The 24,275-nt window shown below is 37.2% G+C and overlaps 3 protein-coding genes across 8 annotated transcripts in view; 2 read left to right on the plus strand and 1 right to left on the minus strand.

Moving 5' to 3' along the window:
* LOC306864341 (E3 ubiquitin-protein ligase RNF34-like) overlaps positions 1-21,604 on the plus strand; it is a 28,597-nt gene extending 6,993 nt beyond the window's left edge. The window contains exons 2-9 of one of the 4 annotated variants that reach the window (XM_079408306.1): positions 10,697-10,921; positions 11,994-12,425; positions 16,452-16,514; positions 16,756-16,957; positions 17,624-17,653; positions 18,241-18,282; positions 19,520-19,713; positions 21,340-21,430. In XM_079408306.1, the coding sequence (XP_079264432.1) occupies positions 10,697-10,921; positions 11,994-12,425; positions 16,452-16,514; positions 16,756-16,957; positions 17,624-17,653; positions 18,241-18,282; positions 19,520-19,710 (1,185 nt within the window). In that variant the 3' untranslated portion in view covers positions 19,711-19,713; positions 21,340-21,430. Of the gene's footprint in view, positions 1-10,696; positions 10,922-11,993; positions 12,426-16,451; positions 16,515-16,755; positions 16,958-17,623; positions 17,654-18,240; positions 18,283-19,519 lie in introns of all 4 variants that reach the window. The other 3 variants (XM_079408305.1, XM_079408308.1, XM_079408307.1) reach the window with 3 other exon arrangements.
* Positions 1,090-6,484, plus strand: LOC306863981 (sterile alpha motif domain-containing protein 3-like). 3 transcript variants are annotated; one of them, XM_079407617.1, is made up of 8 exons: positions 1,090-1,260; positions 1,796-1,845; positions 2,038-2,198; positions 2,374-2,461; positions 3,206-3,412; positions 4,140-4,308; positions 4,603-4,682; positions 5,460-6,484. In XM_079407617.1, exons 4-8 carry the CDS (start codon positions 2,411-2,413, stop codon positions 5,751-5,753), a joined length of 801 nt encoding a protein of 266 aa, XP_079263743.1. In that variant the 5' UTR covers positions 1,090-1,260; positions 1,796-1,845; positions 2,038-2,198; positions 2,374-2,410; the 3' UTR covers positions 5,754-6,484. The 3 variants fall into 3 exon arrangements, with proteins under 3 accessions (XP_079263743.1, XP_079263741.1, XP_079263742.1); XM_079407615.1 differs by adding an exon at positions 2,799-2,954 and having other exon boundaries at positions 1,115-1,260; positions 1,796-2,198; XM_079407616.1 differs by adding an exon at positions 2,799-3,081 and having other exon boundaries at positions 1,128-1,260; positions 1,796-2,198.
* A 127-nt stretch (positions 21,605-21,731) lies between the features above and the next one.
* The window catches only part of LOC306864340 (lysine-specific demethylase 2B-like), a 30,109-nt gene continuing 27,565 nt past the window's right edge, over positions 21,732-24,275 (minus strand). Inside the window, exons 18-21 of the mRNA XM_079408304.1 lie at positions 23,985-24,148; positions 23,446-23,607; positions 23,049-23,267; positions 21,732-22,786 (exon numbers count right to left, since the gene is read on the minus strand). Of these exons, the coding sequence (XP_079264430.1) occupies positions 22,605-22,786; positions 23,049-23,267; positions 23,446-23,607; positions 23,985-24,148 (727 nt within the window). The 3' untranslated portion in view covers positions 21,732-22,604. The remainder of the gene's footprint in view (positions 22,787-23,048; positions 23,268-23,445; positions 23,608-23,984; positions 24,149-24,275) is intronic.

A 24,275-nucleotide genomic window follows, 5' to 3' on the forward strand; every position in this document is an offset into this window, starting at 1 on the left:
TTAGTGGCACCAAATGAATAAAAGACGTTCAGTTTTATGTTGACATTCATTTAGCACAAACTTACAAATGAGGAATACATCAAGCAATTCATCATAAATAGGCAAATAAACACTATAAGTGCTTGTAATACAAAGTTTAAGTCATTATTTAGGAGAGTACAAGCTAGAACAGTGACGATAACTTTTCAGTTGTTTCCTGAATATTGTCAGGATTTCTGCGTCCGGAAAGGGCTGGGAAGATCATTCAACCAGCAAAACGAAAAACGAAATGAAAGTGGTTTTGTGACTCTGAGATGATACTGTGATTTTTTTTTGTTTGAGACACTTAAACCTAGTTGACGGTTTAAAGTGGTCTTAGACTGACGACTGAAAAGTGCCCAAAAACCCTTTAAATGGACCAGGCTGGACCAGAAAACAAGCTCGGGCTTCATCAAACATCTCTCTGGTTACTTACACTCTCAGAAATAGGGGTACAATAGGAGTCCATTTCTGTACCCCAAGGTACAATCTACACTAACGTACCCCATAGGGTTTATTATTGGACCTCAAGGTACATATATGTACCTTTTTGAGGGTCAAAAAGGTACATATATGTTCCCCAGCATTAAAAGGTACATATATGTACCGTTTCTTTTAAAGGTTAAGGTACAATATCAAGAGAGAGCTTCTGCTAAGCCAATTTTTTTTAATTTATATAAAAGTAGTTGTTTAAAGGTTTTAATGACACCTTAATTATTTAAGGTAGATTTGAACTAATCACTATATTTGAGTAGCCTTGAAATTAAGGAAATAAAAGTTTTGTAAGTCAATTTGCTGATATTAAATCATTATAATACAATTATCCAGCTGATGAAATTATAATATTATATTGATTATGTAAATGAAAAACAACACACATAAACACACAAATGGCTGATTCTCAGTTTATTTCATCAGAAACATTTTTGCATTGCATAGCCTGAGTACATTATCCCTCCCTAATTTACTGGAGAGAGCGGGAACGGAGACTGCCAGCTCACTACTTTTGATTGGTGGAAAGATGTGTCAAATATGTAGAGCCAGCTCCGATTGGCTGCTTGAATCTCAATTGAAGAGAACGTCGTCCAGTTCGCGACTTCGCGGTCTTTCTTTCGGCAATCGGTGGAGAAGAAGGCAGACGGTTACTCATGGTTCTTACAGGGCTTTCAACCGAGGAGGTCCTTCAAAAAATATCAGAAGCAGGCATAGAAGTAACCGACGTCGAAGCCCAGAGATTCAGAGGTAAGTTTTTATTTAAATGCCATTTTATTTGACAAAATATTTGTGGTAGCCAATGCTAACGGGCTAATGTTACCCCGCCAAATTGTATACTGCTATGTCCTCTGCTAGTGGATGAAACGTGGAATGTTACCGAATTTTTCGTTGACTGGTCAGGCAATGTTTTTTAATATTAATATAATACATTATTAGGACTGCAGAGGACCTTTCAGTACTTTAAACTATGACCGGGCCTTGTGCATAAGCTTGACAGTTGGTGGCGTCATAGGCCAGTCTGAACCAGGCATAACAGTAGTTCCGCATTACATTATTCTGATTCTGATTCTGATTCTGATTCTGACATTAACGTTAATTAATTTGCACGCGAGTTTTATTTATTTTTATATCGTGTATATTCATGCACCGAACCTAACATGAGCATTGGCCACAAAGCTAATGTTGTTGCTATTATGTGCTGGTCAAATTATTTCATTTTGTTTGGATTACTTTTTAGTCAAGTGCACAGCTGTTTCATATCCCTATGTTTACTTTCTTTCAGATAATGACGTGGCTGGTGAAACAGTTGACTGTGGCCTCACAGAGACTATGGTATCATACTTGTTTCAAGGATCTTTTAAGAAGCAGGTCAAATTCAACCAGTTTGTATGCAAGCTGAAAGAGCCTGTAGTAACGCTGACATTAGAGCTGTGTTTGGTAACCTATTAATTGGAAGGGTCTTAGCAGTGTAAACTGTTTGTTAATTTGATTTACACCTAAAGTTAAAAAAAATCTATATTACAGGAATGGAGCTAATGTGAGACTGCCTGGTAGTTTTGACATTCCAGCATTCCCCAGCTACCTACAAACAAAACTAGACAACAAAGAACCATGCCAGAAAAATCCAAAGGATAGACACACAATGATCCGGGTTCTCTGAGGCTGTGGCACAATACACAATGCACGTAAGTGTATTGAAGGCAATGTTAGACACCAATATTTTAACTGAAGTCTTTGTAGAGCATATTTGCCCCATGAAACAAAATTCATGCTGAAAAAAAAAATGGATTGTGTTTGTCCTGGTGCATGATTATTTCAAGGCAGATGGCCTTCAATTGATTTACATTTCTTCTCTTGTAGGTATCCCACAACTTCAGAATATGTGCAAGTTGTAAAGATGCTGATTGCGAAATATCCTTTCCTGAAGGATCTCGAGGGAAATGGTTATGTAAGTGCATTAGCAAATAACTATACACAGTATTTTTAACATGAGGTATTACATCTTCTCAATGTTATGTGCAGGTCTGTCATAAAAGAAAAGTGGGGTGGGGTTTGGGCTGTTACCCTAACTTAGGTAATGTTACCTAGGTTAATTGTTCATTTATGGAGACGAGTAGCAGCAACCTGGATGTAATGTAGGCTAACGTCAACAACAGGATAAAATGTGTCGGTATCTTTATCTTGTTGCATTTTTTTGCTGCCGTATCCATCTCACCTTTTTTACCCCTGACCAGTTTTCATGCCTGAGCAGTCTTTTAATTAATTAATATTTCTGTTTCAATTAGCACACATGGCACATGTCTCTGAGGCGTAAATTCAAATGGGAGCGTGCACCTCTGGTTGATAACAGTGAAGTGAGAGGTAGTAAGGAGAAGTTTGGCCACACAAAATCAAAGCAACTTGTAGAAACAGCAAGGACCAGTCAGAGAAAGGTGTCCAAGGTCAGTGATGCCCAGCTTGGTGCATTGGTAATAAATGAGGCTTAGTTAAGTTGTAGTTAGTTGGTTAATGTATCTGTCGTATTTTCTTTTTCACAGTTTTGTAGTTATCAATTATGAGGTTGGTCAAGTAAGTTCAATCAGATTGATAGAAGATTGGTTCACTCAATGGAACTACACAAGACAATTTATTGTTTAGTTTTATGTCAGATGTGTTTGTAAGTGTATCTCTCTCTATCTCAATTCCCATAAAGGCACCAAGTGTTCTGGGTGAGGATCCATCCTCCATTGAGGCTCATGTGAATGTCTTAAATAGCCAGTACCAGAAGATGCAACCTGACTTCAGGATTGTACGAGACCGAATGCAGCAGACGTTTGCATGGCGGCAAAAGGAGATTGCTAATGGCATGACTGTAGAGGACACAGTTAAGAAGTACCCTTTTTTAAGGACACCCACCGGGGTAAGTAAAAATGTATCCTAAGGTCATAGTTAGAATTCTTAACGGTATATTCTTATTTGCTGGTCCGTGTGAGTGTAATGCATGCACCAAGTTTGATTCCCTGTCATGAAAATGAGAACTTCACCAGGAGTGTACTGCTCCAAAATGACGTACACACAGATACAGGGCTCTACAGTGCGACCATTTTGCTCGCATATGCCCCTAAAATTCGATACGTGCGAACCGGAAAAATGATTTACGAGCACAATGTGCGAGTAACTACAACCTACCATAATCCCGCCAGCTGCGGTGCACCTTCACTAATCGTTCAAAACACCACGTCCCGAGTAGCGGGCAGGATGCGACACAAAGCTGGTGTCAATCATATGAAAGTTGCTGAAAGTCTGGCAGGAAAAAAGCCAGCTAGTCACCGGAGCACCGGGAGAGATTCCTTGTGAAGTTTTCATGACAGGGAAGGAGTTATTGGGTCAAACTTGGTGAATGTATTGTACTCTAATAAACAAGCAAAAACCACTATGTAACTGAAATGTTATTAATCATCATTAAAAATGTGACCGTGGAAATAAATGATGTGAATTTTAATGGTTTAGTATGAAAACTAACATGTAGTCTACACACAAATGTCACATATCTTCCATATGCCATTTAAGTACTGCTTCTGAGATTAGTATCAAGCTGCATGATGATTTCTGGTATGGAATAAAGCTTAATGTTTTTTCTTCTGTAGTTGTGTGATGAGTTGGAACGTATCCATCCAGCAACAGGGAACTTGTGTCAGCGATTCAATGAAGGCTTCAAATGTATTGTACCGAAGGTGCTTCAACTAGCTCAAAGGAAATGCCCACTATTCCAGTTTTACCTGGAGACAAAAGAAGCTCTTACTGAGGATCTTCCAGGTACTGATTAAATGTTAATGCCTATACCACAGTGTTTCCAAGTCGTGGGCCTTAATATGTCTTTAATTCTATTTTAGATTTGTTATTATTCTTATGTCATAAAACGGTGTACTTGAATTGAGGTGTTAATTAACACCGGTTTTGTGGGAAAATCATCTTTATATTCAAATTGCTTACCTGAAATTGACATCTACACTGGACCAAATGTCTAGTGATGACCTTTTATATTTACTTGCACTGCTTCTGAATTAGAAAAATGTTGTTTAAATATCAAGTATATCTCATGTCTTGCAGATATTGACTTTAGGGCAGCCCTCATCTTTCTGCCTTACATCTTCAAGGAGAACATTGATCACTTTATTACACTTGGAGAGGTATGTCTTGCTTGCTAAAATCTCTTTTGTTCACCTCCATAACACCAAATACACTTGACAAATGTACTGATAGAAAGAAAATCATATTAACACCACACGTCTCCACTTAAAGGAATACTTTATCCACTTTTAAATATTTCATTACTTTTAAGTGGTATGTAAAGTGGTAATGAGGCTGATCACCTCATCATTGTTGCTACGCTGAAGACTTGCTTGGATGGTCCTATTGCTTTTTGTCTTCCACCATTGTTAAATTACTTTAGATTCATCAGTTCTTGCTTAATTCCAGTCAAACAAGTTTTAACCGCTATTCATATCTGTTCTTGTGTGAAAGGAAAAGGCGGAAGTTTGAGTACATAAGCACAATATTTGTGCACAATGACTACAAAATAAAATTTTACTCTAATTGTGTAGCATGAACACCCAAAACAAAATCTAATTTACTAGCTACCGAATCTGCACACCACATCAGAATATAGTCACATTCTAATTATAAACCACTATTTGAGCATATAATGTGTATGCAAAGAATGTAGATGATGCATGTGCTTAGTAATCTAGTGTATCTACCCAATAACACAATGCTAATCATTGATATTTTAACAACCCTATCAATGAACAACAGCCTCCCATTCCTCCTTAAAGAGCAAGTGCAATATGTCAGAATGGATTAACTTTTTTTCGTTCGTTACAAGAATTTGTGAGGTATTAATATTTTACACCAAATGGTAAGAATGTCAGGTTAATTTTGCTTTTTTTCCTTTTGGCTTTGAATAGACTGATCTTGACAGCCTGTACCCAACTATTCAGTTCACCGACCGAGACTGGAAAATGGCCTTTGCCAGGAGAGCTCCAAACATTCTGAAAGTGGACCACATCGAGGTGTTTCGCAACTCGGGAATCGACGAAGGAATCATCTCAGCCTTCTGCACATACTTCGTGTTCAATTTTGCATATCCAAGACATCTGAACACTCTGATGTTTCTCCAAAGGTACATTGCCAAAATAGTTGTGGATGGTGACCAGCCTCTGCCAATAACTGTCACTAGGCAAATAAATCTCCTATACTGACTCCACCATGCCTCGTCCATACCAGTGCCCCAAATGCTCCAGGAAGACATTCACCTTGATGAAACTAACTGCAGAAATTTTACAAACCTAGCTACAACACTGAGCAACAGACACCAGTTCAGACAGTGCTGGGAGTTTTGTGGGAGTATGCTGGGTGAATTTGAGAAAGCCCTGGTAAAAAGTGTGACCACTCCATTTTTATCTTTACCTGTGGAGCTGCAGAGAGCCCAGATGGACAATCACAACCTCTGTGATGTAGATTTAACCGAGAAAGCTATCCAACGTGTGTCTGAAGTAACCGTCAACAATGTGAAGTATGCGGTCAGATGTATTTGTCATAGATGTACTGCATTCTGAGCGTATTCCATTGTTTTGGCAAATCAAGTACATCTTTAACATAGACACTATGTGGAAAAATGTTGATTCCTCTGTTCTATGACCATCACTTTCATGCATGCAGTGTCAAGGTTGATAAAGAATGGACTTTACTGAAACCAGGAGATGAAATGGACTTTAAGGCATATGACACTTAACTCAGTTGACCACAAGTTATGTCACAGTTAGACATTGTGTTTAAAATGAAATGTAAAATAAAAATGACTTAATAAATTCTGATATTAATACAGCGTGTGCGAGTAATAAATGTCAACGATTGTACCCTGTCAAAGCCAATTTTGTACCCTTTTTGAAGGGTCCATTTTTGTACTGTTAAATAAAGGTACAAAATTGTCACCACAGGTACAAGACTGGTCTCTTAAGGTACAAATCACAAGGGTACAAATATGTACCCTGTGCCAAGGGTACAAAAGTTGTACCCTTGAGGGTACAGCCCCAGTGACAAGCCATTGTACCCCTAAAGGTACAATTATGTACTTTATTTTCTGAGAGTGTATGTCAGATTTCTCCAAATCTGTCACGAATCCGGTTCGTGGTCTTTTGTCCGACTGCCACAAGAGGTCGCCTCTCCATCATATTGACTCTCACACCTCACATTACACTGGACTGCATTTCCCATCATCCATTGCACTGATTGCACATACACAACTGATTGCACTAAGTACACCCAGCTGTCTCAATCACACCCACACACATGAGAATTATCACACAACCACACACCCTACTTAAACCATGGACTTCCTTTCACAGATCACCGAGTATTGTTCTGCGTTTAGCACTCTCCAAGTGTTAGCTGCTTTACTGAGCCATTCTGTGTTTTGTTTAGTTCCAGTATTGTCTAGCGTTTATCGCTCTACTAGTGATAGCTACATTACGGAGCTCTTCCGTGTTTTTTAAGTCTTAGTTTTGTTTATTTTGTTTATAGCCTCGTTTCCTGATTGTTGCCCGGGTATCTTGGATTAACCCTTGTCTCGCCGTTCGGACTCTGCTCATACCTCGTTTGGATTATTGCTCAGGTTATCGGACTACCCCTCTTCTGAAGCCCTCTGGATATCGTTCGCCAATCATAGACCCACGCTTGCCCTAGGATTACTCTGTGTCTTGTCTATGCCATACTTGTTTGATGCTGTTCGACCCTGCCTTTGTTTATGACCACGTCACATCTCTAAATAAAAGTCTTGCAAATGGATCCGCACGTCTCACGTCTCGTGGGCTCCGTAAAAGAACCATTTAGTTCACTTAAGCGCTGCTTCTTCAATCAACATCAAGCTTGCATTCAGATCTGCCTCCATCCAATCAACAACCAATGAACAGAACCAACTCCTGCACTACATTTTTTTTCCAATAATCTGTTTAATTTGGATGAACGTCACAACACAGAAGAAAAGATCTGTCCCTACTTTATTTCATCGCAACTTTAAGATGTTTTTCAAAAGGGTTCGTAGCACAAATATCCATAAGAAGAACTTTATATTTCAGAGTTGTATCTGTAAAATTATTTTATTTATTTATTTATTTTTTGGTCCAAGGAGAAATTCTGAGTTTTTTTTCCCCTATATCTGAACACTTTTTCACCTCTTTCTGTTTTTATTGATTTATTGAAATAAATAATTTTTGTGGTACACTACATTTCAGATAAACAGCATAAAATAAATATAGATCTGGTTGTTTGTTTTACGTTAAGTTAGATAACGTTTTAGGGAAGTTCATGGCTATAGTAAAATCATACTGTAGGCTATGTTAGCTGTGTTATGAAACATCAGGCAGAGTGAAAGCTTACCGATTTAACCAACATCTTATAAATTTGCACCTTAAGTAAATGAAAGCTCTTAGAGATACCAGACCATTGGAGAGAAAGAATAGGCCTGGTAATGTCTGCTTTTTATGATTCTTATGAAAGCATTGTTTGGTTTGCACATGCATTTGGCTGAAATCTGAGACATGTCCATTAATCTCAGCTGTTTAGCTCTCACGGCCATTTTACTGTACTTACACCGCATTAACGCTCCAAATGCGTGCTAAGAATTACTCGGGCCTTGTCTTGCTCTAACAGCCATTTACACTGTATCATGTTCCTTGAGGATTCACTTAAGGCCTGCAAAGCATTGATTCATTTTAGTTGATTACTAGCAGAGTTTATGAGTGTTGAAGTTGAGTGCATTCAGTTGTTTGTGATGTACAAGTTACATAATGTGAAGTTCAGTAAAGCATATGTGCCTGATTTCATCTGTGTCTGGCAAACAAATCTGCCCTCTGGGGTGAACTACAGGATAGTTTTTGCCATTGCTTTATCATAACACACTCCATATCTGAATACCCAAGGAACAAATTTAGGTTATAAAAACATTGTTGGAACATTGTTTTGAAATGTTTCTAAATTATTGAAATGTCATTTTCTTGTTGTGATTAGAATGTTATTTAAAGGTTGCAAAAACGTTAACATTCTACCAACTTTTAATAAATTGAAGCTTAGGGAGCTGGTCTCATTGGATGTGATTTGGAGGTAGAAACATCTGGCCAGGATGCTCTTGTAAAAGAGATCTTTAATCTCAATGTGCTTTTCCTGGTAAAATAAAGGTAAAATAAAAAAAATGAACCAATATCTATTCATTTAGTCCTTCATTTTTCATATAATGCCGGTGTTCTGTCGATTTGTGCAACCCTGTCAGATTTTCCTACCTTCCATTAAAACAGTAGGTAGTACAATTCGACAACGAAAAACCTGTTAAATTATGATTTATTAATGTCTACACCTATCACACCCTAAACCTGCCCTTACAGTGGTGTATATATAGTAATTATGTGTTATATTCGCGGTTGTGGCTAGAAGGGATACAGCTACCGGAAACCAACAATAAATAATTTTTTCTACCTATTAGATTCTGTTTTATTAACGCCTACCCCAACCCTAAACCTACCCCTTACAGTAATGCAGATGCATTAAATATTGTTGTTCAGCGTGAGAAAAAGGACAAAATATTGATGTGCGCATGCAAAGTAAGCCCCGGTAGGAAAATCTGACGGGTAGGATAAAATGTCAGGACACCGGAGCAAAACTTCACTAAACATTATTTGTACATTATTTGAAGTGTCACTAAGTCGAGATAAGCTTTGTGCTTTATTACTTTTGCTATGAAACGAATTCTCAGGTTTCAAATGATGTCATTTTTATTACAAAATTTGAACATTAAATGCAGTTTTGGCGCTCTGTAATGTGGCGTGACAGATCGGTGTTTCTGCTTCAAGTAAAGCGGCAGCGCAGAGCGCATGTGAATCAATGATCTCTTCCTCTTAAGCCTCAAAAATTTGTTACAGCACAAAGTAAACCTCAGAAGTTATGTTGAAAGATACAGTACAATTTACCGAGATTTTTCATGACTTTTCAAAAACGTTCAATTAAAATGGCTTGTAACTAATGTCACGTAATGTTACATTTACCTCAGAAAAGCCATTCAATGGCCATAGTTTGATAGTTAGCTAGAAAAATGGGTTCTGGAGAGGAGAATTTTGTTAAATATATGCATTATATTACTTATTAATCATATTTTACTTAACCTGTTCTTCAGTAATTGTTATACAGTATCTCACAGTGAGTAAAAAAGTGAGTACACCACTCACATTTTTGTAAATATTTATTATATCTTTTCATGTGACAACACTGAAGAAATTACACTTTGCTACAATGCTAAATTGGGCCCATTTTGGACATTTTCACTTAGGGGTGTACTCACTTTTGTGGCCAGAGGTTTAGACATTAATGGCTGTGTGTTGAGTTATTTTGAGGGTAAGGCAAATCACACTGTTATACAAGCTGTACACTCACTACTTTATATTGTAGCAAAGTGTCATTTCTTCAGTGTTGTCGCATGAAAATATATAATAAAATATTTACAAAAATGTGAGGAGTGTACTCACTTCTGTGAGATACTGTATGTTTGCATTAATCCATCATGACAGCCACCGTTTAAATGTTTATGTTTATATAAAAAAAAATTAAAAAATGGATTGGAAAAAAGTTAGCTTACATCATTAAAAAAGTTATTAGGCTATTATAAAAAGTTCATTGTGTGTTATTTAAATGGTAAGGTCCTTGCACACTGATTCTGAAATTTTTGGATGCGTTTTTTTTGGTTGTTTTTTTTCGTATTCGTCATCCTTTCCTATAAAAATGCTTGCTACGGATGCGAAAACGCAGAAAATCGAACCTGGTCCAAATTTTTGATGATGGACAAAAGTTTCGGAGGCGGTGTGTAAACGTGATTGGCACAACGTGAGGTCGTATTTATTTTTCAGCGTGCGAAAATTTCAGACTCAGTGTGCAATGGCCTTTAGTATGGAAACCAGTTGTTAATTTTCACTTTTAATATTATAGTTCTGTACCAATTGATAGGATCCAGTTTACAGAATTATTTGAGTTTTTTCCTTGAGAAAAATTTACATGTACTTTTACCTGGTATATATCCAAATGAATCAAACTTGAATCTGAAGTTTATCTCAATACCCAGCCCTATATCTGAACATATCTTTAACATGCCTTTCTTCTCCAGGCGGGGGCCTCCTCCATGTGGGCATCATGTTGCGGGCTGCTGAACGAGGTGATGGGCACAGGGGCGGTCCGCACCCAGCAGCCAGGCTTTGGAGCCGGGGCCGGGCCATTCCGCTTCGCCCCCAGCGCTGGTTACTCCACCTACCCACCCAGCGGCACCACCTCAGGAAGCGCAGGCCTGGCATGCAAAGCCTGTGGACTGGCCTTCTCCGTGTTCAGACGAAAGGTAGGACGCCTGGGGTTTGTGGAGTATGAATTTTGTATTTTTGTCTTTTATTGATAGTGAAAGTAGAGAGATTACATAAATGACAGGGAAAAGATAGTGGGAAGTTACATGGATGAAATTTCAACCCACATTTTCCACACAATGTGTGTGTCTAGAACATACGCAACCACTAGTCTAAGGCTCTGATGGGTAAATTCTTTAATAAAAAATTGGTGATAATTTCTCATTGACAAATTTTGGATAATCAACATGCTAAACAATAAATAATATTATTTGTTAAACCTTATTTATTATTTTAGTATTTAGGTTTAAAAAAAATATATATATTATTTAAATACCATTTATTTCTTCAAAACTCTATCAGTTCTGAATAATTCAGTCCATGATTTAAACTGTGACTGCATTCTTTTTAAAGGTGCCATAGAATGCATTGATACAATATTTTAAATTGTTCTCTGATATCTACATATGTGGCTTAGGTAAGGGCAAAAAAAAAAAACCCTAGGATTTCTCCCTAGAATGAAATGGTCTGTTATTACCTTATTTGGAAGGGTTATGAATAATAATATTGAGCTGTGCTCTGATTGGCAACTCATTTCAGTAGCTCACAAAGCAGGAAGGAAACACAGGGAAAATATATATTTCAATACTTTCTCACGTAGTTATGTCGTTGGGTAATTATACTGTAAAAAAAAATGCGGGCATCAGGGAGCTGCTATTAATATGCTGGGCATTGAAACTGCCTTCAAATGCACAATCACTTTTTAGTTTCACTTTCACTTTCGAGATTCGTGATTGCATGTGCTCTGTGTAAACTACAGCAGCAGTACTTACCACACATTTTACAAGATCAGATGCTTGCCAACAGAGACTCCACGACTGCTTTTGAGAGTTTGAAAGTGTTTTGAAAAATGAAGTTCATCATTTTCTGTGTTCTGTCGGTGTTCTGTCAGTGTCAATCAAAACAACTAAAACATGACATAATTAAATCACCGGTCTAATGCACACATATTAGCTGGCTGTTTAATGATTCATCATCTCTCTCTCTCTCTCTCTCTCTCTCTCTTTGCAGCACGTTTGCTCGGACTGCAAGAAGAGCTTCTGCTCTCTGTGTTCTGTGCTGCAGGAGAACCTGCGGCGCTGCGCCACCTGCCACCTGCTGTGGGGCACGGCCTTCCAGCGGCCCAGGTTAATGCGACTCCGCGTTAAAGACCTGCGGCAGTACCTCACACTGCGAAACATCAACACGGACACCTGCAGGGAGAAAGAGGACCTGGTGGACCTGGTGCTCTACCATCTGGGTGCCCAGCTGGAGATGGGGGAGGATGAGGAGGAGGAAGAGGAGGCCGAAGCGGATACGGACAGTCTGCCCTCACTTCCGCGCTCGCTCTCCACGCCGCCCGCCTCCGCGGCACGATCCTCCTCCCAGCAGTCGGCGCTGTCTGTCGCCGTGTCTCAGGGAGAGGCTCTCAGTCGCAGCGATAGCTCAGGGACAACCAATCAGGTGAGGCGCTTTCCAGAAGGCAATGTGTTCCGATGCATTTCGGTGTTCATTAGACTTTGTTTATTCACATTTACTTTTAAATTTATTCATTTATCAGACACTTTTTATTCAAAGTGACTTCAAAATAAGGAACATCACAAGCATTGAAAGAAGATAAAGAAATATCTATTTTATTTTGATTTACTTTTGAATTTATTTATTTACATTCATTTACATAGAAATCATCACAACATCACAAAACATTTGTCACAAGAGCCAAGAATGTTTGCAGTACACAGTGCCAAGCGTTTTGTTTTGGTTTGACTTTTGCTTTGTTTTGTTTTTTGTTTTGAATTTCACTTTTTAAGTAGGCCAAAAAATATTTGGATACTTAAAATGATGTTAGTTCTAAAGAATTTCATGAAAGATTTATTTTTGTTTTACTCATTTTTAACATGGAAAGAATTTTCATGATTTTTAAAAGTAAAATGAAAATTCAGTATAATGAATAATATTTTTTATTTACTAAAAGATGTGTGATTCAACATTTATAATCATTATTATTATTATTAATTATTAAATTAATTTATTAATAATTACATGAAGTGTCTAAGGCAATTTTAATAAAATTTTTGTAAATATGTTTATTATTTACACTATTTATTTTACATTTAATTAGATTTTTTTATATATATAAAATAAGTTATCTTGGGATGTTTTTATGTGATTTATTTATTTTTTAAGGTTAAACATTTAATTTCTGTGCCAATAAACTGAGCAATGTTTTAAAAACACTTTTTTTGCGGAATTCAGCTTACAAATAACTGATGTAAAATTACACATTATGCGTCAAAAAAAAGAAAAGAAAAAGTATTTTAACATTGAAAAAAATCGCCAAATAACTTGATTTCTAATGTAGTACTTTAACATTGCTATCAATTTTTGTTGCTTTGTGTCACATAGTTTAGCATGCTTACTTTTAACATGCGCGTTGCATTTTGCATGTTAAATGTGCTGAATAAAATCAAACAAACTAATTTAATTCCTGTAAATATTGTTAAATATATCTGAACGTATTGTTTGTTTGCTGTTATTGTTTTAGCTACTTACATTTTGGGAAACTGAACTGTTTTTTCTCATGTCACGAGTCACACTTCGTTGTTTTCATTTACTTTAAAACATAGCATGTTTCTGATTACATAAAGTGAGGATTTCTTCTCAATCTTCTACATTTCTACACCATAATCTATTGACTCCTGTTGTCTGTACAGTTATTAAGCTGCTTACAACCCTCACTTACTAAAGATTCATCCGTGCTGACGTGATTTTTTTTTTTAGATCTGACATGCTGAGCGGGTTACATAATGTTGGAACAGGTTGTCTGGTAATTCCTGCGCGACGTGGCTTAAAACACTTACAGATTAAAAGGACACACGTTAAAGTGCAAATGAGTTCAAGAGGCAAATGACAAAGTTTGAGAACTTTGTAAAATCTGCCTGAAGTGTGTGTTTGAGAAGAGACTGTGATGGTCCAGTGTGACTTCAGAGCCTGAGTTGGCAGACTGACCCATTCATTATTAATACGCAGCCAGCCAGCAAAGCTGCACGCCGTCTGTATGTGGCCCATGTGTGAGATCTCAGTCCATGTGTCTCCTCATAAAGACCCAGTCATGTTTCTGCCAGACAGCAGACAAGAAGAACGCAGGGCCATTAGCTAATTGTTCTGAATGCGGCACATAAAGAAAGAGAGTGTGAGTGAGAGACCCAAAAAAAGCATACAAAAGCCGGCTGCTTAAGGACCACATGGTCCTTATGTGAGTGACACAGGAAAGGAATTATTGCAATCAGAGTGAATGAATGATTGACTCTGTAATGTGGTGTTATTTGATGTGCAGTTTGCAGAACCAAGGGAAGCTAATTGTGAGGATGTGATGGGAAGACGTTTTGATTAAACTGCACTGACACAGAGGTTACTCGTATTTGTAAAGGAGATTTTTTTTAAGTGGTCTCTTAAAAATTTCATAAAAGACTTATATTTACTACATGGTAAACACTTCCCAATTTCAGTAGAATGGATCATATTTTTATGATTTACTTTTAAGTTGGGATTCAGAATTTAGAATAAAATAGATTATTTAAAGGGGTCATATGATGCGATTTCAAGTTTTCCTTTCTCTTTGGAGTGTTACAAGCTGTTTGTGCATAGATGCGATCCCTGAAGTTGCAAAGACTAAAGTCTCAAAACCAAAGATATATTCTAAATAAAAGTTAAGACTTGTCCACGCTCCCCTAAAACGCCTCATTTAAACACGCCCCCACATGTCTACGTCACGGTGTGGGAAGATTTTCATAACACCGCCCAAATGTTTACGCAATGAAAGAAGGCGGAACTATTATTCTCGCTGTAGTATTGTTGCTGCCGCCGGCACCATGTCCTGGAGACGCTGTGTTTCATTGTGAAAGTGAAAGCACTTTGTTTGGGCTTCCAAAACAGGACACAACTAGAAATCAGTGGTTAAGTTGTATTTACAACACTGTTCCAGAACAGTTCAACCCAAATATTAGAGTGTGTGCAGCGCATTTTACGGAGGATTATTTCCTGGACCTGGGAGAGTAGTAATGTTAGCCTACAATGCCAGCTGTGCACAAAGGCTGTTTCTATAAAGTGGGGCAATTCCAAGTTTGCAAGGACAGTCTGGCGCTTCTGACTCACAGCCTGTAAGTATGTTTCTGCTACTGACGATTCAAACGCAAGTTTTGAGCAGTGTAGAGTAGTGCTTGTTGTTTGTCATTTCTCCGATCACAAATGCAGACATGGTAATGTTTAGACAGTATTAGTCATTATAATCAGTAATTATGTCCCCACTGGATGCAACAAATGCCTCGTCTATAAATGGTTTATTGTTTTTGTGTCATCGCGCTGGGACACGGCATCACAATACAGTAAGGGGCGTAACATTTCCGTCACATGCTTGAGGTATTCAGCCAATCACAACGCACTGGATAGCTGGCCAATCAGAGCACGTCTAGCTTCTCAGAGCGATGAGCTTTGTAAAAATCTACACCAGGCTTTCTCAACCCTGGTCCTCGAGGGCCACTATACTGCAAATTTTAGCTCCAACCCTAATCAAACACACCTGAACCAGGTAATTAAGCTCAGGATTACTAGTAAGCTACAGACAGAGTTTGATCAAGGTTGGAGCAAAACTCTGCAGGACAGTGGCCCTCCAGGACCAGGGTTGAGAACCCTTGATCTACAGGTTTCAGAAAGGCGGGGCATAGAGGAGTAACAATAATGTACAGGATGTGGAAAATAATGTGTTTAACATAAACACACTGCATTACACCAAATACACAAAATAATGTTATTTTTAGCAACGTCACATGACCCCTTTAAATGAAATGTATTATGTAATTAGACAATTTTAGTATAATATATATATCTAAATATATTTAGGTATTTAAATATATTTATTTATTGCTTACAATATTTTCAATATTTTGTAATGTATATTAGGAGTATTTTTGTAATTATTTCAATTTTTATATTATATTATATTAAAATGCTGTTCTTCATTATACTGATAAAGTATGATTTCCACAAAAATATTAACACACTGGGCATTTTTATTATAATTTTTTTTTTTTTACAATATTGCTGTTTAACTATATTTTATTATATTTTATATAATAATTTTCTATAATTTTATATTTATTAATGTTTATTTTTTTATGTTTATTTTATTAATTAACATTTGTTATGTTTAAATGAATGAATTAATTAATTATACAAAAATATTTAATGTATCTTTCGAGTCCCGGCTCATGGACCTTTCCCGATCCCGCTCCGCTCTCTTTCTCCCACTTTGCTTCCTGTCCTCTCCACACTGTCCTATCAAAAATTCAAATAAATAAATACCAACACTAAAGAGAAAAGCTGATGGGATCTGAACTCACAGCATAGCTCAGTCTGCACTCACACTCTGATTTTAATCAGGTTCTAGTCTATAAATCTGATACAAGTTCTTGATTTCTGTTTTATCTTCAGGACCATGGAGATGCTACATCAGTTTCACTCCTCAACCTGGAGCCTCACGACGACATACTGGAGGTGAGACAAACTTGACAAAATCCACCAACTGTGAACACGACTGGGTTACTTTAAAACCCCTCGATTCTCACTGAGCTACCATTAACATTAATAATTCAGTGCCATCCAATAACTCTGCTTAGTGTTTGGCAAATACTTCAGAAGAACATCTACAGAGTTCAAAATGAGCAGTCTGCTGGAATATCAACGTGGACTGCAGTTAAATGCTATAACGTGTCTCTTGACGTCTATCCCCGAGCAGGCCAGCCCGGCGACGCAGAGGCGAGCACGTGCCTCCCTCTCGGATCTGTCCCACGAGGAAGACATCGAGAGCCTGACGGTGCGGCAGCTGAAGGAGATTCTCGCCCGCAACTTCGTCAACTATTCAGGCTGCTGTGAGAAATGGGAGCTGGTGGAGCGCGTCCATCGTCTCTACAGAGAGAACGAACTCAACAGAAGATCGAGTAAGACCTGACGTCACGCACAAATCGGACAGCTCTTCCCAAAGTACATCTACATATACATCATTCACAGGCAAAATAGGATTGTTAGGACATTCCTTGAAAGAATAATTTTTCTTAGCGTGAAGAACATCTTAATAATCTAAAGAAGCTTTTTCTATTATAAAGAATCTTTTGTGCCGTGGAAAGGTTCCGTGGATTTTAAAGGTTCTTCATGGAACCACAGATGCCAAAAAAGAATCTTTATTTTTAGGTGTAAGAACATGATTCAATTATTTTATGAAGTAATTTCATCCTTTTGCTAGAAGAGGCTCTATATGTTGAATTAGTAGAGAATGAAAGATTCCTTGGGTGCTTTATATGACCATTTTATCTTCTACTGGCTAGATAATTGGCAGAGTAATGAGAAGGAAACTCAGTGGTCAGCTTTTGTAGATGTTCAGACTGAAAAGAGCACAGCTGGCATCATATAATAAGAGTGATGGATGAGGAGGAATGCAGCCGTTTTATCACAGTCTCTGAATCTCTTTGACAGACTGCATGTGAGAAATAACAACATGAAATTGAATCAGTCAAGGATCAGCTCAAAATCAGATGTGGCTAATGTGGTTTTCAAACAGGCTTCTGCTCTCCATAAAATTGATTCTTCTCGTTTTCTTTTCCTTGCAGTGGAAAATGTTAGCAACAGCCTAGCTGCAGGTAAGCGAACCAATATTTTGATATATTGTACTTGACAGTGTTATTTATATACTATTATAGTAGTATTTTTTATATATTAATTTATATTGTAAAAAAAATTGTTTTCAGTTTAGTTTTAATTTAAGTTTTAGTAAAAAAAAAATATGTGCTTTTGTCATTTTTATTTTATTTTTGTAATTAATGTTTTTAATTTATTTATTTACCTTTAATTTGTTTTTAGTTTAGTTTTAGTCATTTTAGTACTTCAACGTAAAATAATTTTATTTCTGTTAGTTTCAGAGGAAGCATTTCTAATTTTTTTAAACGTTGTTTTGTTATTTTATTACTGAATCTAATTTCGAATCTAATCTAGTTGTAGTTAACAGTAACAACACTGGTATTTGAGATGTTAAAAAATACATACAGTCCTTACTACCAGGACTAATTACTGACCTGGTGAAGCATGATTTGTGTATATCATAGAAGTATGTTCTTCTTTCTGGGTAACAATTTGTGCAAAGACCAGTTTTTTATATGCATGTGAGCTTACATTAGCTGCCCGATACTAATAATGTTAACTCTCCCACTGCTGTGTTTGTCAATCAAAGTCATAGCTTACCCTCCTCCTATATGCAATGGAGGTATTGGAGGTAAGACTCAACTTTTTTTTGATGTGGCTCCAACATCATCATTACCATCATCTAATTACCATGAATGATCTTCCTAATGCATGCTGGGAGAGTTTGATATGTGGTTTCCACGTGCATGATCACATTTGTGTCATGAATTATGCTCCTAATGTGATCTGTCTGTCTTTTTATAGCTTGTCACATTACTGTAATTGCACCTTGCCTTCATTAATTATATTATATATGTTTGGAAAACGGCCCAAAATGATCCAAAGATTATAGCTGTCCAGTCTGACAATATATTAAGTGGCTTTTTGGAGAGGGACCAAGTTTCAGATGCTTTAGGGATGTGCATCGTTTTGGTTTTTTATAGGGCAATTAATAGAGATAATTAGACTGACATCAGCAAATACTGGTATAGTCTGCCAGATAGGAGAGTTGAAAGCACATACTGTATATCAGTCATTAAAAGGTTTGAGCGCTGATATTGACCGGCTAAAAGGATGTCAAATAAAAATAATATTTTTATGTGTTCCAATAATATTTACTCTTTGCTGAGGTTTTTTTAAAGCAATAAATATCAGTTTTATAAGGACTTTTAATTTAAAATAATTGAATAAAACTGAAAGTAAAATATTTTTATTAATGTCTAAATTGTTATCCTTTAACAAAAATGAATATTTCTGCTTTTAAATATTTAATGCACGCATCCCTATTTATTTATTATGGGACATAATCAAATCTGTGCATAATTAAAAAATGCTTTTGATAGAGGTTAAAGTTGTATAGAATTTTAATTAAAATAAACATTTTAACTGAATTTAAAATTATTTTAAAATTGTTCATTAATAAAATTTCTTTATTTTATAAAATAATTAATGTCCTTTAACATAAATTGAAATTTTAGTGCGTTTTTTATATTTAACATGCTTGTCCTTATGTATTTCCACTTTTAAAATGCTTTTATTAAATTACACAACGAGCCGAAAACATTTACTTTCGTTATCAAAAAATGATTGAGTTTTGTATTGAACCTGGAACATTAGTTTAAAGCATTTTAATTTAATGAAAATTAATTTACACATTTTACTGCTCAACATTTCTTGTGTATTTCTTGTAAAATGTCATTGCATATGCAGCTATGTACAACAACCTTTCCCAAGGCGGAAAGAAAACCTCATTACACACAAGCAGAGCAGACACACAAGATCGATAGACTATTAAACAAGATCTCAAACCTTCTAATATTGTCTTGCAGATGGTGTGCAAGTAGCTCAGCTGGGCGGCGTTGATGAGAACCTGTGCCGTATCTGCATGGATGCTGTGATAGACTGCATTCTGCTGGAGTGCGGTCACATGGTCACCTGCACCAAGTGCGGCAAGAGGATGAGCGAGTGCCCCATCTGCAGGCAGTACGTGGTGCGGGTGGTGCACGTCTTCAAGTCTTAACGGGTGAGCTTCACCTCCACTGGAAAACCAACACACCACATGCTTCCTGCTGGACCGTGCAGGCTGGGGCCACGACTGGACCAATGAACTTCCCCTTTAGATTCAAAGAGGTGGAAACCTGTACTGCGCACACCTTCTTTACAGAGCGAGCATTTCCTGCTGCCCATTTTTATTTGACACGTTTGAAATCATTTCTGCGGTTACTAACCCAGGGAAAATGGAAGATTTAGAGGAATAACGTATAAAAATATGAAAGTTTCCTGTAAACTTTTTGGAAATGTCTTATTGTATGTGCAATATTAGAAATCTTTACATGTTGGTGTAGAGAAACCGATTGCCATTAAGATGCATGATGTTGTCGTAGCAGCAGTTAAGACCATTGGCGTGAAGGGGGGACGTACGGTAGGTGCCAAAGTAGAAATGTGCAGAACAGCTTCTGCATCTGTTTTTACGTGCTATATTATTAATAAGCGTGTTCTTTTCATGTATTAAATCGGCTGTTGCCATACCACAAATCAGCATCCATGACACCGGATCAAATGACCAGCTATCAGAAGAGTCATTTATAGCAAGATTATAGAAACTGTATCGTATTTTTTCACAGTCACTGGAATCCAGCATCTGCCGCTATGTAGCTTATTACTGGAACCTCAATTATTTTTTTGATCAAATTTAGCAGTATCTGTCAAACGTCAGGTGTGTGATTGGTTTGTCTCCATTGTGCTCACATACAAGTCACTTAAAGGTGTGCCGAGTCATTTTTTGACTATTTAAAAGTGTCAGATGATTGGGTGGTTACCAAGGTAAAGGAAGTTAGGCCGGTCATGTGATCTGAACGGTATAAGGAAGGTTCACCTTTGTAGATCAAAAACTTTTTTGGAGTCTCACATGAGTGTACAATATTAAAACATTTGTCAAAGCACTATTCATCGGTATAGAAGTTGGTACAAAAAAATTCTCAGTGCACCTTTAAGCCTTGGTAGGTTTCATTTGCAAAATATTTGGTTTTTATAGTGGGTCAAAAAGACCATTTTGAGTTTGATGTTCTTCATCTGCAGCAATACCATGAAAGATGTCAATTTTTTTTTTTGGTGAGTTGTGTTGTACCACATTTACACGGCATAAGAGATTTCCACAAGCGGTGCTACATGGGTTTACGTATCACATGCAGTTCTCAATTGCATTCGTGATTTTACTTATGTTAAATAAACCGTTTATTTCCCTTTTTGTGCATATTTACAATTTCTAGAAGCGATAAGATAAAGAGGAAAGAATATTATTTGATTCCTCTAGATGCCCTCTGTTGCTGTGAATTCTGTAGTCAAATACAAGTTATGTCTGTGGTATTGGCTGGACAAACAAATATAAAGGAACTTTTAATCAAACTAATTATTTTATATACATGTGAAAAGATGTACACAAAGTATATGGATATATTTTCCTGTTATCCGGTTTTTCTTGCATTTTCTTTTAAATGCTCCGTCCCCCTTCAGCGTTCCAGTTTTTCCTTGAATGTAAACATTTAGTTGTTTATATTTTAAATAAGTCACAAATAATTGTAGAATTGATTACATTCTGGTGTCACATCCATGTATTTCTATAATCAGACTATTTTTCATTTGCTTCTAGAACATCTCCACACCGGTCTGCCCAACACTGACACTGTGCTTATGTATGTTTCTAATGCTGCTGTCTCTAAAAGATGTCACTTGGTAGTAGGCAACTACAAGATTACACTCTAAATGACTTCAACTGAGTGCTGGAAGACGTTTTGGGATCTGGTCTTTGTATTTTGGAATGTTGAACTTTTTATTTTGGTAATTCAAAGATGATTTATTAAATTTAATAAAATATGGTACCTTGAACTAACAAAATAAAGAGCTTTCTGATTTCAATGTTTATTTTTTTTCCTCAGTTGCAAACGGATCTTAATTTACGAAATAGTCCAATGCTGTATATCGTTTTCTGCGCAAAATATACCAAATTGTTAACAGTCAAAATCCTGTTAAGCAAAACCTCGATACTGGAAAAAATATCAGTATTTATTCAAGTCAAACAGTGCAAATACGTTTTTCCCCCCAAGATATATACATATTAAAGAAGCCCAGGTAAGTAATAGTTGTATGGAAAAGAGAATGTACCTGTAGAACATCTTATAACATTAGAAGACATTACATCTTAAATTAACATTACAAAAACATCTGCACAGTTACTATAGCTAGTATAGATAGGATCTGCTTAACTTCCTACTGCGTAGAAAAAAAATAAACTTTGTACTGACTGAATGAATACTGTCAATAAAGTCTATATATATTTATATGAGTGCATGTAATACTGCACATAAAGTGTGAAATCCCTTCTGATACAAAAATTAACACTGCATGACGCTTAACGTTTGCATGGTAACGAAAAAAGCACATGCACTTTGAATTTTTCTTTTCCGAGAAAGAAAATAACAGTCGGTTTTGTCACTGCAACACTGCACTGTGTGACTATAAAACCTTTTTTATAACATTTATGCAAAATATGAGTAAACATGCCTTTCAAGAGCATTTTAACGTTGGCACGCTCTGCTAGCTGTGCCTTGTAAACGTAAAAACCAGTAAAAGTTTGCCTTAGCAGCACAACATTAAACAAATTGAAAACAAACTGATTGAAAGGCTGAATTGGCCACCAGAGATGAATACATTTCTTCACTTGTGAGCTCTGATGTTGATGAGTTCAGGCATTTGCTTGGAGTGTGTCGTTTAGCAATATGCCATTTCTCTCTTTGCTGGTTTTCTGTTGAGTGTGTTAGGCTACACACATCCGGTGTTGAAAAAGTGTAGAAAATGCAGGGCGAAACTGTTAGTTCCCTGGATTCTAGGTCAAGTTATTGTCAGTGTCTTTGTTGACTAGCTCAGTTTGCTCAGTAGTTTTTCTTCAGTCAGTCTGAACTGCACACTGACGGACATCTCTGCGATGAACTGCTCACAACCCTCTTTGGTCACCTGTTTGCAGTACCGCAGGTCAATGTGACAAATGTTTCCGCAGCGCTTGAAGTAGGTCAACGACAGGTCTGTAACTTTGTTACAAACTGTGGAGAAAAGGAAAAGTGATTTAGAGCCATAGCCACTCAGATTTACATTAATATTTGACCTTGGCAGCAAGTGAAGAGTAGTGGACTTGCATCATGCTTTTCCCAAGATGAAATACATAAAACAGCAAGATAGCAATCTTATCAGATTAAGATGAGTTGTATACACACACAATATATGCACGGTTGTTTTCCAGGCCACTCGACTGCCCGTTAGCATGTCTAACCTGTTATGTGAGGGTTTTAGTATTTCTTGCAATACCTGAAAGGTTGATGTGAGTAAGAGAGTCTCTGGTCGTGGTGCCGGCTGCTGTGAGGATATTCACACTCTGGTCGGTGATATGGTTACAGTAACTAAGGTCCAATTGGGACAGTGAAGGCATATGTTTTATGATCAGCTTCAGGGACATATCTGTGATGTCCAGACCAGCTAGACAGAGATTCTCCACGTTCCTCAGTTTACTTCTACTGTCCAACTGACCTGAGAGACAGCAAAATGCATCTTTTACCATCTAAGTTTTTAAACAGAAATGGACCTGTACTATTTACTGTGTAAACATGGGGGCGCTATGAATTGGCAAAATAAGAGATGTAGAACTTCTAAATGGGTCAAGAGGACATATTGGACATGAAGAGCAATTAATGCTATCATTCAGTACCTGGTCTGTTGTCTGTCGGCGGGGAGAGTATGTCTCTTATCTGGTTGTCCTTGAATCCCTCTACCCACTGCACATCTAAAGTTCTTAGCAAAGGACAACTGGATGTGCATAGAGCTGATACAGCTGCCCACGAACAGCCTGCCAGCAACAGAATCCTCAGACCTGCCAGGAAACCAACACAAAGGAGTCATGCAAGTATCAGACACCGGACTGGAGTTTTCATACATAAAGGGTGCCTCATCCTGTTTTTGGAGATACCTTAATGCAGAGTTCAGTTTCAACCCTGCTCCAAAACAACTGTTTGTAATTATCAAAAGCTCCTGAAGATATCAATTATCTAGTTTATGTGTATTTGATTAGGATTGTAACTATACTTCACAGTAAGGTAGATCTCTGGTAACAAGACTGGAGTGTAAAGTACATAAAGGCTACACCATCAGGAGAAACGTATAGGTCAAAACAGCTGGAAGGGAATCCAGCTGTACAGTGAGCCTGAGAAGCACTGAAACAAAACTGTTTCAGTAAAAGTGTGATTGTACCAGGTAATCTGTTGATTAGCCAGCTGAGCTGCTTTTTAGAAATGTTGGTCCAACTCAGGTCCAGGGAGACTGGCTGTCTGCGGATAATGCCGCTCAGCATGAGTGGAGTGATTGACTTGCACCGGTTCAGATCGATCTTGGTCCACAGTCTTTTATCACAACACCTAAGAACAGAGGACAGAAGACTTTACTGTGTATCTTACGAAGTTGAGTTTGGCACTTGCTTTGAATATAACTAACATGGAGGACCCAACCCAAAAGGATCACTTCATTCTAGTGACTCAAATACAA

The sequence above is a fragment of the Barbus barbus genome, assembly GCF_936440315.1.
Source record: "Barbus barbus genome assembly, chromosome: 45".
NCBI lineage: Eukaryota > Metazoa > Chordata > Actinopteri > Cypriniformes > Cyprinidae > Barbus > Barbus barbus.